The sequence below is a fragment of the Phyllobates terribilis genome, unplaced genomic scaffold (genome assembly GCF_046119375.1).
Source record: "Phyllobates terribilis strain yellow unplaced genomic scaffold, ASM4611937v1 Scaffold_3__8_contigs__length_932513732, whole genome shotgun sequence".
NCBI lineage: Eukaryota > Metazoa > Chordata > Amphibia > Anura > Dendrobatidae > Phyllobates > Phyllobates terribilis.
In genome coordinates this window covers 533,179,476-533,194,405 of record NW_027362763.1, presented here as the reverse complement: position 1 = coordinate 533,194,405, position 14,930 = coordinate 533,179,476, and the positions used below count along the sequence as shown (strand labels likewise).

The window sequence follows — 14,930 nt, the reverse complement described above, 5'->3', positions numbered from 1 at the left end:
TTTCCTTTTATTAGGCAGTCTCAGATATGGCTTTTTCTTTGCCACTTTGCCCTGAAGGCCAGCATCCCGGAGTCGCCTCTTCACTGCAGACGTTGACACTGGCGTTTTGCGTGTACTATTTAATGAAGCTGCCAGTTGAGGAGCTGTGAGGCGTCGATTTCTCAAACTAGAGACTCTAATGTACTTGTCTTGTCGCTCAGTTGTGCAGCGGGGTCTCCCACTTCTCTTTCTACTCTGGTTAGAGCCTGTTTGTGCTCTCCTCTGAAGAGAGTAGTGCACACCATTGTAGGAAAACTTCAGTTTCTTGGCAAATTCTCGCATGGAATAGCCTTAATTTCTAAGAACAAGAATAGACTGTCGAGTTTCACATGAAAGTTCTCTTTTTCTGGCCATTTTGAGCGTTTCATAGAACAAACAAATGTAATGCTCCAGATTCTCAACTAACTCAAAGGAAGGTCAATTTTATAGCTTCTCAAATCAGCCAAACCATTTTCAGCTGGGATAACATACTTGTGCATGGGTTTTCTAGGGTTTTGTAAACATCCATTAGCCTTCTTACACAGTTAGCAAACACAATGTACCATTAAAACACTGGAGTGGTGGTTGTTGGATATGGGCCTCTATATACCTATGTAGATATTGCGATAAAAACAAGACGTTTGCAGCTAGAATAGTCATTTACCACATTAACAATGTATAGAGTGTATTTCTGATTCATTTAATGTTAGCTTCATTGAAAAAAAATGTGCTTTTCTTAAAAAAAAAATGACATTTCTAAATGACCCCAAACTTTTGAACGGTAGTGTATATACACCAAAGAGGAGTGGCCAACACAGAACAACTGAGGCAATTCAGGATGGAGAGCTCCATGAATTCTAATCAGAGTTCGTGTAACCAGACGCCGCAATCTTCTGGCCCCTCTCTCTCGGTATCCCCATGACAACTAAACACTAAGCTTCAAATGTATGCTTCTTTTTTTATTGGGCTTAGGTGAGAGTAGGGGTCAGTTATCTGACAAAGTATACTGATAATTATTTTATTTCTAAGGCTCAAATCATTAGTTTTCATCCGGTTGTATAAAAAAAACCCGGATACTTCACAAATGGAGCGAAAATTGATCCAAACTTTTGATTTTATGTCCATTTTTATTCCATTTGTAACTGATCCGCTTTAACTAGAGGTGTCTATGAACACCTCTAGTGTTTTGGGCATGTGCATTGCTTAAAATAATGGATCCATTAATGGATAACATAACAAATAACTATCCATTATGATCCGTTTTCCTTTGAATTCAGTGTTTAAACAAAAAATATCCATTTGTTTTATTTTTGGCAAAACAAAAAAGTTGTGCAGACTGTTTTTCAATCCAGCTAAAAAACGGATTGTAGCTGGATTGCAGTAAAACAGAATATATTTTGGGACATTTCCATCCTCATTCAATTGAATGGATCCTGGACTAGGCCATATTATTTCCATTTATGTCATCTAAAAACCGGTCCCTAAAACTTAAATAACTACAGGACATGTGAACATAGCTCTAGTTTGTTCTTAAAAACCATTGAGGTATGTCTTGGCTTATTATCTTCTTGAAAACAAAATGAAGACCAAACCAAAGGTAAAGCAGATGGTGTTACACTGAAAAATATTGTAATGGCCATATTGGTTAAGGCCTTGAGCAGATGTGGGTAAAAAATGCAAATGTAAAATTCACAACAAAGATAAAAATCCACAGCAAAGTACAATACATGTGGATACATGTATTGTATTTTACACTGGTCAATAAATCCATCAGTTTCATTCATTAATTATGGAATGTGAATGGGTTGAGTGACTGAACAATATGTCCAAAAACGCTTGTTTATCGTGTAATGTGAATGGAGATTGTTCACTCGTTCAGCAATTAGACAGGCAAAAAGGAGGAGTAGAAATTGGTTAATCATGCTCCACGGCAATTTTTCAATAGCAGTTGGAGCAGTGGAACGAGAACATATTCATGTCATATTGTTCATCGTGATTATTACAAATGCGGCTGTTCATATACAGTATACCCATAAAATATCAAACATTTTATAGCTAATTCAATTTAAATATTCTTTTTACAGTATCAGTGGAAATGATTGTACAATACTTTTATAAATTCATGTACTCAAAATAATTAATATCATTTGTGGGATGTGAACGTTGAACCATAACTACACTTCAGATTATCTGTGTGAACACAGTGCACAATGTTTGATGTTATCACTATTCAACAATTTCATTTACAATTCTCATCCTGTATAAACATATGTCTGACATCGTTTGTGAGTTACAATTGTTTAAACGATTATATGTTCAAGTAAACGAACCATTGCATTTGAGCAGCAATTTAATCTGTGGTCCAGGACAAAGCCAGGTATATGGGACTAAACCTATGCGGATAAAAGAGCAGGGTGCTCTATAGTGCAGAAATCCTTAATAAAGTGGAGATGGTGAGGGCTCGCTGAAAGGGCATATGGTAGTATTCTCACCTTGGAGAGCACAACCTTATTTCAAAGCCGAAGATGGAATTAATCAGCAGCAGCGGCCCCAGATGATTGTACTGTCCATGAACAACCATGTGTCAGATAAATAGTATAAAGATTAAAATAAGAATGGCCTGAGACACATCTGTCCGATGTTGAAACAGACAGTCTTTATTCTTTTCCTAAATTCTTATGAGGATATTTCTTGCCTGTCTGTCATTTTCAGCATCGCTTTTATCCCCCTTTTTTATTTTGATTTTTATGATATTTATCAGATATATGGGACTAGCTCATTCAATATTGGGCAGACATTCATCATGAAGATGAGAAACCAAAAGGTTTTTTTTTTTTTTAAATATAGGAACTGTTGGCTCTTCTGAAATGTTTGATTTAGTAAATATATTTATTCCCCATTAAATAACAATTCTGGATCGTTTTCTTCCTCTGTTCTTCCTCTATTATTCCTCTTCCTATTTCCTCTGTCACTCCTCTTAGGAATTTCCGAATAAATTGACAACTGGGTTTTATATTGTCCAATCTGGACTGCTGGTACTACACATTTGACAAGGGGGATGACCAAGTTGTCAATGATTTCATTCTTTAACTCCTTCACCCCCAGCAGTTTTTAGTTTTTCCCTCCCCTTCTTCAAAGATTCATAATGTTTTTATATTTCCGTCCATATAACCATATGAGAGTTTTTTTGTTTTTTTTTTGCGAGACAAGTTGTACTTTTGAATGACCTCATTCATTTTATCATGTGATGCACTGAAACGCAGCAAAAAGAATTACAACTGCGTGGAAATAGCAAAAAAATTCCACTTCCACAGTTGTTTTTTGAGTGTTTTAGTTACCATTCACTATATGGTAAAATTGAGCTGTCAATATGATTCTCCAGGTCAGTATGAGTACACATACCAAACATGTATATATATATTTTTTTTTTATTTAAGTGGTGGGAAAAAAAATCTAAAATTTGTAATAAAAAATAGCTTTTGCCGCCATTTTCAGAGACCCGTAATGTTTTCATTTTTCGGGATCTGGGGCTGCTTGAGGGCTTATTTTTTTTGCACCCTGTGCTGACATCTTTGTTGAGGCGGCTAACAAAATGTAATTCTGGTGTTTTGATTTACCGATTTAGATTAATTTATCTAATATTTTCATACATCGGACTTTTACAAACGCAGCAATACCAAATGTGTTTTTTTTTTTGTTTTGTTTTTTTCACAGTTTTGAAACCCTTTTTTTTATTTTTTTTATTTTTTTACTGTTTGTCCCATGAGGGGACTTGACGCTGCGATCGTCTGATCGCTTGTTCTATACATAGCAGTGCAACAGCACTACTATGTATAGCTAAAATCACGATCTCTTATGAACGCCAGCTAAATTCTGGCTTTCACAGAAGGATCATCATGACAAGCACAGAGGTCTTCAGCAGACCCCTGACTGTCATGGCAACTCTGTTTCGCTCCACCCGCATCTAATAAAAGCCACATGATTAAATCAGCCATCATCTGCTGGGAAAGATGCGGGGTGCGAGCCCACATCAAAGAATGAAACACGACTTTTGGCGTCCATCTACATCATAGCTTGTCAAGGGTTTAAAGGAGTAATGGGACTTCTCTACTGCTCCCTTAACCCTGTATGCAGCATTTAGCATCAGAGCCATCTCATTATTAACTTGCTTAAATGGTTATTTCCATTGTTATAGACGGGTATGGGCAGATAGTGCTGATAAAAACAAGCAGTTTTGCATTTTATGGCTGTTAATATTTTCAAACGTTCTTGAGATATTAACACCCTTGTTTATATCTCGTTGTCCAGGGACTGACCACCGCTGCTATCTAGCAGCAGAAGCCGAACATGTGCAGTGTTTACAAGCTCATTTTTATTTTGCTTGTAAGCCCTGCTCTGATGCTGACCAGGATAGAGTTTTCGTTCCTAATTCAAGCCAGCGTCAGTGTAGTGCTTACATTGCATGTATCTTGGTGCAAGGATAACTATAATTTTGCACTCAGTGCTAGTCTGCTACTGCAAAGATATCATATTATATTATATTTTAAAGGGCATTGCTTCTAGAGAAGAGAAAATTATTTTCTCTAAAGCACAGGTGTGGCCATATCTTGAGTATGCAGTCAAGATATGGGCATCATTCCATAAAAAAATAAATATTTTAGAGCTAGAGAAAATTCAAATAAGTCAAAATAAATTAAAGGAATAAAGGCTGTCAAAAGTATTATTTTCTTTTAGAGGAGGAGATATATGATATCCAATATAAACATATGTAAATTGTTGTTTAAAAACTAATGCAAAGTTGTGATTTTTTTGGGTGTGTATTAGGCCATGCCAGTAAGAAAAGCACAATGGTATCTCAAAATCCGGAAACATAATTTAATTCTCTAAACCGTATAGGATTTGATAATGACTATTGTGTATAGCTTTAAAGACATGTCACCTAGTCAAAAGTAGCCAATTCCTCCACTTATTTTATTCCCACAGTTCCCCCGGGTATTCTGTAGCACTAAATAAAATTTCTGGAACTGTATAAAAAATAAACTGGAATACTTAGGACAGTGGAAATAAAATAAAATACAAAACTGGCCACTTCTGGCCTGGCGACAGGTCCTCTTTAAAGAGAATCTGTCAGTAGGATCTACCCTCCTAAGCCATCTATATGGGCATGTAGGTCATAGGAAGCTGAATAAAATGACACCTTGATATCTGTGATCTGATGCCTTATTCCAGAGATATCCACATTTTTCTTGTATGTAAATGAGCTGTTCAGGACTATGGGCCGGTCACTGATCTGCATGAGAATCTGCCTCCAGAGATTATTTTACATGGAGGGGAGTTACCAGTGTGATGTGTGATGGCCGCTCCTCTCTCCTGATCTCACTGCAGAGCTGTGTGTGATTATACCTGACCTGTCTGTCAGGAAGAAAGGTCCAATAAGGCAAATTTGTATAATACTTTTTAAGCCCTTTTACTATACGTATAACACAAGTTCAATAGGACGTTGGTGCATGTTGAGATTATTAGTTTACTGTAAAGATAGAAACTACAATGGAGTGCCAGCCACAATTTATTCATCAGGAAGTATAGACTATTAGGTAATTACCTCACATACATTGAACCTAACAAGGCAGATAAAGGCTGTAATCATGGCATGTTATGTAATGCAGTAAGCTTTGTGTGATGTTTATAAGTCTATCTCAATGTTTGCTTTTATAGGTACAGGAGAGCATTTGAGTCTGAACCAACTCTTCAGTCTGGAATTAACTATGCAGTGCTCCTTTTGGCAGCTGGGCATCAATTTGATTCTTCGTTTGAACTTCGTAAAATTGGTAATTTGTCTTAAATTTAATTAATCTTTTTATTATCCACACTTTGTGTGATCATGCATTACAATAAATAAGGCTCAGCACATATATCTATATAAAATCTCCTGCCCTCAATAGATGTTAAAAACAACCTATATTCATAAACTACTATTACTTCTTACTGCATATTACAAAACATATACAGGAAATTTGGTAGAACAAGTTGATACTTTGTTTCTCAAAAAGACAGCCAATGCCCTAAAATGCTTAGCTTTATCAGTAATGTTGCAGGGTCAAATCGTGGTACTCTATAACAACTGGGTTCATTTTGAAGCAATGTCTGTGATACATGCAGGCTCGGACTAACCCACAGGGGAACAGGTGAATTCCCTGGTGAGACCCTTAACGCCACAACATGAGCAGTACTAATATACTTGATTCACTATTTACAGACTAAGGCCTCCTTCACATGTCCGTATTTATAGGGAACCTGTCACCAGAAATAACGCTATTAACCTGCAAATATGGGGATAATCTGCAGGTTAACAGGGTTATTATGTTGTGCGGCGCCTGCACGCCGCCGAATGCAGCGGGAAGAAAATGAACATTCTTCTCCCCACCAGCATATTGTTTCAGTCATCGGGACGCTGCGGGTTCAGTCATCGCTCTGAGAATATTGAGCGACTGCTGTAACCGCGCCCCTAGCCCTGACTGACACTGGCTCTGCATTGCAGCTGGCTGTCAGTCAGGACCCGGGGCCCGGTTATAGCTGCCACTCTGTATTCTCAGAGTGATGACTGAACCCGCGGTGCCCCCACCTCCATGACTAAAACCAAACGCTGCTGGGAAGAATAAAGTTAATTTTCTCCCAGCTGTATTCAGCTCCGTGCAGGCACCGGGGAGCATAACGCATTAAACCTGCTGATTAACTGCATATCTGCATGTTAATTGCGTTCTTTCTGGTGACAGGTTCCCTTTAAACACATACGTGAAAAAATGGTACCTGTGTCACCAGTGTTGTGCATCAGTGTGTCCGTTTTTACCATCAGTGTGTCATCCTTGTGTTTGTTTTTACATAGGTATTTTTTCAACCTATGTAACTAGGTCCATCAAGTTCAACCTTTCTCCACCAGTTATACATTTTTTGTCACTGAATTATCTATAACCCCCAATGTTATGTGTACTGAGGAAATCACCCAGCCCTTTTTTAAAAGCTGTTATAGTGTCTGCCTTTACTTACTCTTGTGGTAGGGCATTCCACAGTCTAACTGCCCTTTCCTATTTAACTGCTGTTAACACCTTTCCTCCACCCGTAATGAGTGTCCCCTGGTCCTTAGTATGGTCTTTGGAAGGAATAAGTCATGTGCCAGTCCTTTGTATTGACCACAGATGTATTTATACATTGTGAGAAGGTCACTGGTAAAATACAGGAGGGGAGATATGTGTCACTGAGGATGTTGGACACAATGATATCAAACCTGGAAAAATGCTCCAGCACACTATGTGCTGAGAGGGGTTAATCGGCCATATTAAGGGCTGGGTTTTTGTGGACAGCTGAAGAGTGGGTGGGAGGCTGTTCACCATATCTCCACCCCAGGGTGTGGTCCAGAAGGTAAATGTTGGAGCCTTTGAACTCATTCAGTGTTTGGTGTGTCTGGAAATGAGACCTCCAGAGCTGTGCTCATGTTAAAGAGAGCTGAACATTGTTTTTTTTCCCTTAGCAGGCTGATCTCCACAACTACACAGACTGTACTGTATGCTATTTTGTTTTTCCCATTATGCCAGAAGAGCCCTGTGTGTTTATCTAATTTTGGACTGGTTTATGCTGTATTTGTTTAATAAACCAGTTGAAAAGTTAAACGGAAAGTGTTCCTTTGACTACCTCTTTGAGCAGCCTAGTCTGTCGATCTACCACAACATATAAACGAGATCCCATCTGAGGTCTCGTTTTTCTAATCTAAATAAGCCCAACTTTTCCAACCTCTCATCATATGTAAGACCTTCCATCCCTTGTAATAATCTAGTTGCCCACCTTTGAACTGACTCTCACTTCTGAATATCCTTTTTTAAAATGTGGAGCCCAAAACCGGATCCCATATTCCAGATGTGGCCTCATCAGTGATTGATAAAGGGGTAACAATACGTTGGGATGGCGGGATTTTATCTCTCCTTTTATACACTCTAAAATCTTGTTTGCTTTTGCAGCTGCTGCTTGACATTGAGTACTGCTGCTCAGCTTATTTGTAACTCGAATACCCAAGTCCTTCTCCTGCTCTGTAGTCCCAAGTATAGTCCCATTTAATGTATATGCAGCAATAGGATTACTCCGTCCTATGTGCATTACTCAGCATTTATCTACATTAAACCTCATTTGCCAATTGTTTGCCCATTCAGTCATCTTATCCAGAAAGTTCTGCAATATCGTAATGTCAAGATCAGATTTTAATATCCTACATAGTTTGGTGTCGTCAGTGAAGACTGACACTTTACTCTTAATCCCATCCCCAAGGTCATTAATATAGAGGTTAAAAAGAATCGGTCCTAGCACAGATCCCTGCGGCCCCCACTGCTGACTATATCCCATTTAGAGAACGCACCATTTATGACGATTCTTTGTTTCCTGTCATTTAGCCAATTCCTTACCCATCTACGTATAATTCCCCCCAGTCCTTGCTTCTGGAGCTTCAGTATGAGGCTGTTATGTGGTACAGTATCAAATGCCTTTGCAAAGTCCAGATAAATCACATCAGCCGCATTACCATCAGTGTGTCATCGGTGTGTCTGTTTTTACCATCAGTGTGTTATCAGTGTTTTTCACAGGTGGATAAATAAAAAAAAAATGACAAAGCTTCTCCTTTGCTTTGCAATGTTAGACATGGACAGCACATAGACACTGATGTTCACCTGATCTGCATATGTTTTTCATGAACCCAGAGACTTGTATTGTCACTTTTCATCCATGATGCCAGAAAAAAATGGACATGTCTCCTTATGTTTTGCAGGGACACACTGTCTGTGAAAAACATGGATATGTGCATAGATCTATAGATTATAATGGGTACGTGTTGTATTCGTGAAATAAAAACGTATACAACATGTGAATGAGGCCTAAGGCAGCATCTAATCATTCATTAAACGAGCTACCCAGTATATTTCTATATAGAAAAATAAGTACATTTGTGTACTAAGATCAGGGTACTTTTGCATGTAGCTGAACAGTGCGCCCCAGAATGAATGTTACTGATGGGCCCTTGGCAGCCCAGTCTGAATATTGCGTAGTTTATGGTTCTGTTTTGTTATAAAGTAGGCACTTTATGCCAGTGCCTCATGATGCCCATGTCATGCTCTTTTTGAAAGACAAAAGTAAAATTATGAAATGAGAGCTGGACAATCTTTGGTCAAATTCTCTATTTACAAATCTGCACCACATATAAAAGACTGACATGGTACCATTTGTTAAAGCCAAACTTCTTTATGAGAATTGAAGTAGGCTACCAAGTATGTATACATTTGTTTCTCAAGTTACAATAAAACTTAAAATGTTCTTTTTTGAGACCTCATAACTTAAATTTACATTGTATACTTTATTTTTTAATTGATTTTATTTTATGATAAAGGTATTTAATTCTTAGAATAAATAGTGTTAATGTTAAAGTTTTCTAAAAGGTTTATGCTGCTCTATCTGAGGGGGGCATAAAGTAGCTTCAAACACCCATTGACTGATTCCAACACCGAGTCACTTTTTTTTATATATATATGAACAGCGGGCACTGGCAACTGATTGAGAGCTTTCTCCCTTTACTGTGCACAGGAAAAAAGCTGTCAGTCAACAACAGGGGGAAGCCACGGCTTATGAATATGAAGGACTTTTGAGTGCATCATCTCAGCAGAATATTGTGTGCTGCAGACTTATCTCGTCCTGCAGTGATTTTATGAAAACTACTGCAAGAAGAAAAAGACAAGTGATACAGTGCTGGAATCTAGATTATTCATTTTATGCTGTCTTCAAATAGGGCAGCACAAACCTGGTGACAGATTCCCTTTAAGCCAATGATCGTTCACGTGACACGTTCCTTTAATTGGATGCTTTTTTTTCCTTTACTACTATGTGTCAGTAAGAAGTGTTTTCATACTGCAAGTGTGCTCACATTTTGTTGGATTGAGTTTATGAGAAGGAAATGTGTTACTGGCAGTCCTAACAGATAGCTGTGCCAGGGAAGAATTCTAAAAGTATTTCCTACTATGCAGATGGAAAGTTCAACTGGATTTCATTTGCTTGTACAAGCAAATTTTTGCATGTTCTACACTTTCATTAAAAGAAAATTTAAGTCTAACACCAGATAAAAACTGAAAATGCAGCTTTGATCAGACTCTGTGGTCTGCTTTCCCCTAAATTTTCATTTATCTGCCTCTTTTTGGACAGATGTATGACTAGGTTTAGATCTAAGATCTTGCAGGTATAGATCTAAAGACTATTTTTTTTAGTAGAAGTAGTAAAATATGTAGGCTTTTGAAAATAAGAATAAACCGCAAAAATAATTAACTAAGGCTGTCCTGAGGTGCATTTGGGAAGGCAGTTTTGACAGAATTTAGCCTACGCTGCATCGGTCTCTCATTTAGCAACCTAACTGACTTCTTTGTGCTTATTTTAATGTTATACTAGCGACAAGAAATGAAAGTTAAATTGAACTCAATTTTAGCTTTGACTTCATCCAAACGTTGGGACCATATTAGGTGAAAGTTGAGAAGTCATCTGTTTAAGTATAGTTTTTTTTTTCTAATATGGAAGTTGGTAGCACATAGATTCGGGTGTTTGGACAAAGCTCACCCTAAATAGTTTTTTGTTAAATATATCGTTTTTATGAAAGCCCTTGCAAGACAGCAAAATTGGGCAAGCATCACCTTTCTTTGTTAAAGGGAACCTATCACCATGAAGATGCTGTCCAATATGTTGGCATCATGTTAAAGAGCAGTAATATCTGAGCATATTGATTTGATAGTTTTATGGCAAAATATTAAGCATAACTTGAATTTTGTTCATTTAAGTTCTTGCTCATTCTTCGCTCATAGGTCCACTGGGTGCTCTACTTTTCTTTTTTTTCTTTTTTTTAATTTGCCATACGGTTTCAGAGGCATGGGCCTTTTTATTCAGTGCAAATTTTTATGGACTTCACCATGGACATACTCCAGAGAATCCTGTGAGCACCACCCCCTTGGTAAAGACCATGAAAATTATCACTAAATAAAAAGGCCTACATCTATGGAACTATATGATGGATTTAATATAGAGTCAGAATACTCAGCGAGAATAGCAGCGGGAATAAAATAAGATTAACTGGCCACTATTGACCTGGTGACAGATCATCCTTAGGCAAGTCCATTGTATTATTTTTACCATTTTCATAAACATTTTACCAAATGACTTTTTAAAATATAATGCAGTTTTTTTTCTATAGTAGCTTTCTGGTAATCAATTTTATTTTTCACTTTGAACAGGGGTGAAAATTAGCAGTTTGTTGGGTAAAAAGGGAAACTTAGAGAAACTTCAGAGTTACTGGGATGTTGGATATTACATGGGAGCTAGTGTATTGGCAAATGACCTCACAAAAGTGATCCAGGCTGCAGAAAAACTTTTTAAGATGAAGACACCAGCATGGTAAGCTACTTTTCATATTGTTATCATTTTTAGATTGTTTTGTGATCTAAACTACAAACTTGTATGTGTGCTTACAGTACCTTTATGGTGGCACAATGAACCTCTATGGACCCATGGGCAATATACAGGGTGGGCCATTTATATGGATACACCTAAATTAAATGGGAATGGTTGGTGATATCAACTTCCTGTTTGTGGCACATTAGTATATGGGAGGGGGAAAACTTTTCCAGATGGGTGGTGACCATGGCGGCCAATTTGAAGTTGGCCATTTTGGATCCAACTTTATTTTTTTCAGTGGGAAGAGGGTCATGTGACACATCAAACTTATTGAGAATTTCATAAGAAAACATTGGTGTGGAAAAACTCAGGGAACGTGCCATCTTCAGTGCATAAAAGGGCAACAAATCATCATGTAGCAATTTCATATATCCAGTGGCATTGAGGTTTCCATTGATGAAGAATGACCCCACTATCTTTGTACCCCATATACCACACCATACCATCAAGATACAAGATGTGCAGCATCTGAAACAATGGATACTGGAACCCTGTACTAGCATTTCTTCTGTGGTGTTGCTATCAGTGTGTCAATAGTGGGAGAAGAGGGTTGCATTGACAATCCAACACAATGGGCAGCACTTTGAACACATTTTAGAAGTGGTCATAAACTTGTAAAAAAACTCATGAAAGAATCAAGTTACCTTAAAACCAAGCACACCATTATTTTTCTTATGAAATTCTCAATAAGTTTGATGTGTCACATGACCCTCTTCCCAGTGAAAAAATTAAAGTTGGTTCCAAAATGGCCGACTTCAAAATGGCCACCATGGTTACCACCCATATGGAAAAGTTTTCCCCCTCCCATATACTAATGTGCCACAAACAGGAAGTTGATATCACCAACCATTCCCATTTAATTTAGGTGTATCCATATAAATGGCCCACACTGTATATATATATACCTAGTATGGTGCAACCCCCCCCCCACAAACAAACTAGGCTTTCTTATCGTCTAATCACATCTTAATAATAATAATAATAATAATAATAATAATAATCTCTTTATTTATATAGCGCCAACATATTCCGCAGCGCTTTACAATTCATACAATTTACAACACTATTGGCACTGTCCTTATTAGGGCTCACAATCTAAATTCCCTATCAGTATTTCTTTGGCGTGTGGGAGGAAACACACGGAGAGAACATACAAACTCCTTGCAGATGTTGTCCTTGGTGGGATTTGAACCCAGGACCCCAGCGCTGCAAAGCAACAGTGCTAACCGCTGAGCCACCGTGCTGCTCCTCTTCATGTGTTTGATTGACAGCCCTCATACAGTACAATCCCCATCATAAGACTGTTGGAAATTTCAACATTCAGTTGGTCCTACAATAATGGGGAGTGCATAGAGGCTGTCAAACACACACATGGATATATGATTTAAAGTTTCAAGGTAGGACTAATTTGAGGAAAAAGATGCCCTGCCAAACTAATCCTACCTCATCAGCAAATGCCAAACTGCAGTATAAAAGTACACTTTTAAAGACAGCAACATTAGTAATGTAAAAGGTCTTAACAGACTAAAAGAATCCATATGCATACCAGTGGTGGACATTCAGGAGACCTGACAGATTCCTCTAAATATGAGCAGAAGGAAATTTTTAAAATTAGTTATAATGTTAACAGCAACATGAGTCAAATTATCAGTAATGGTATTTATTCCTGTTTTAGGTATTTGAATTCTGTGGTGGAGACCATTTTGATTTATCAAAAATTTAGGAAACCAATCTTGGATAAGCCTGTGGCCAAACAAGAGCTTGTTGATTTTTGGATGGATTTTCTAGTTGAATCTACAAATACAGATGTGTCCGTAGTGCGATTTCCAGTAAGCATAAACTGTCCAAGGTTTGATTGATAGACAAATTGTTGTTTTTTTTTTTGTTTTTTTTTTATCATCATTAACAACTCGTATGAATGGTATGAGGTTCAAATATTTAATTTAACCTTTGATTTGTAGCTAATATTGCAAGTTGTTCAAACAACCATATTTGTGATGCATGTGGGTGACAAACAGCACACAGTCAGAGCCAGTACCAAATGTATCCCACATGCTAATGCATGTAAGAGGTTACAGCAATCATTATTTGGGCCAATTTGATGGCAGCATTTGATGGCAGCCCCTTCTCCAATCCACAACGCGGATGAGCCAATAACGTCCCTAATTTACGAACGTGACTGGCCCAATTTTTAATACGGCCGTCTGAACCTGGGCATAGGATATTCTTCATTGCCTAAAAAATGTCCCACAAAGTTAAAATAAGGTAAAAATCAAAATTTCAATCCCTGTCCATTATTTTCAGCCAATCCAAAATTGTACTGATGCCTAGTATGTGTAGATGTGTAGGGCACATTGAGTATTTCACTTAACTAGAGCCCTCAATTCTAAATAAGAGATTCATAGTCTGTATTAATTGCGACTTAATTCTATGATACTAAAGAATTACATCTTCACTGTCTTTCTGCTTGGAGATGTTGTGTCTGTGAGATATCTGGGCAGCCATTACCAGCTTAACCTTTTCATGAAAATGGACATAACAGTAGCTCATCCCAAAAAAAATCAAGCCGTCAAACCTTCATGTGACAGAAGTTTGGGCTCATGGAATGCAACAATAATACAGTGAAAAAAATGGTTAGGGATAAAGGACACAAGTGGCTGTGACATCAGGGCGTTAAAGAGGTTGTCCTTTTGGAATACATAAGGGGCCCCATACAAAATATATAGCTGTCGGCCAAATGATGGTTAGACCAATTGTTCAGCCGGGCAGCCATCGCTCCTGACTCATTTATACAAAGGAGCCGTTGTTCTGTTGAGCGCTCCTGTGTTGTCTTTGAGAGAGCTCCTGCTAGACTCTTATGGCAGCGGATTTTCTCGCTGAGAAAAAAAAAAATCAGCATTCCAAAATCTGACAGGCCAAGTCCTTCTCTTCACCCAACATGATCTGTCGGGGAAGAGTTGGCAGGCCTCATTCACGTTAGAGTATCAGACAAGCCAGACGATAATGGTGGATTTGACGAACATTAGTCTATTGTGTATGGGGCCCTTGACCTTCTTTGTTTGACCCAATGACTAGCTGATCACATTACCATCACATTAATACTAGGGCCGGACTGGAACTGAAATTTAGCCCTGGCATTTGAGAGCAGACAGACCCACTTGCTATGAAGGGAATGTGAAATAAGTTTGTGGATTGCAGAACACAAATTACTGGAAAGCCAGAATGACATGAATTTAAGTTTACCTCTAAAAAATGTAGATTGCTCTTAATGAGCAAGAGCAGCCAGTTCTTTGTAAATTACTCTTCTGGCCAAGTCTGGTGTCACTGCGGTTTCCCTGGGCATTTGCAGTTCGCTGATTAAGCCAGTGAGCATACACCATTTATTGCGCACT

General features: G+C 38.0%; 1 protein-coding gene across 2 annotated transcripts in view; it reads left to right on the top strand.

Annotated features, from left to right (window-relative positions):
• The window catches only part of MAP3K5 (mitogen-activated protein kinase kinase kinase 5), a 269,310-nt gene that overhangs the window by 143,711 nt on the left and 110,669 nt on the right, over nucleotides 1–14,930 (top strand). For both annotated transcript variants that reach the window (XM_073671312.1, XM_073671313.1), the window contains exons 8-10: nucleotides 5,734–5,846; nucleotides 11,319–11,478; nucleotides 13,214–13,367. In XM_073671312.1, the coding sequence (XP_073527413.1) occupies nucleotides 5,734–5,846; nucleotides 11,319–11,478; nucleotides 13,214–13,367 (427 nt within the window). The remainder of the gene's footprint in view (nucleotides 1–5,733; nucleotides 5,847–11,318; nucleotides 11,479–13,213; nucleotides 13,368–14,930) is intronic.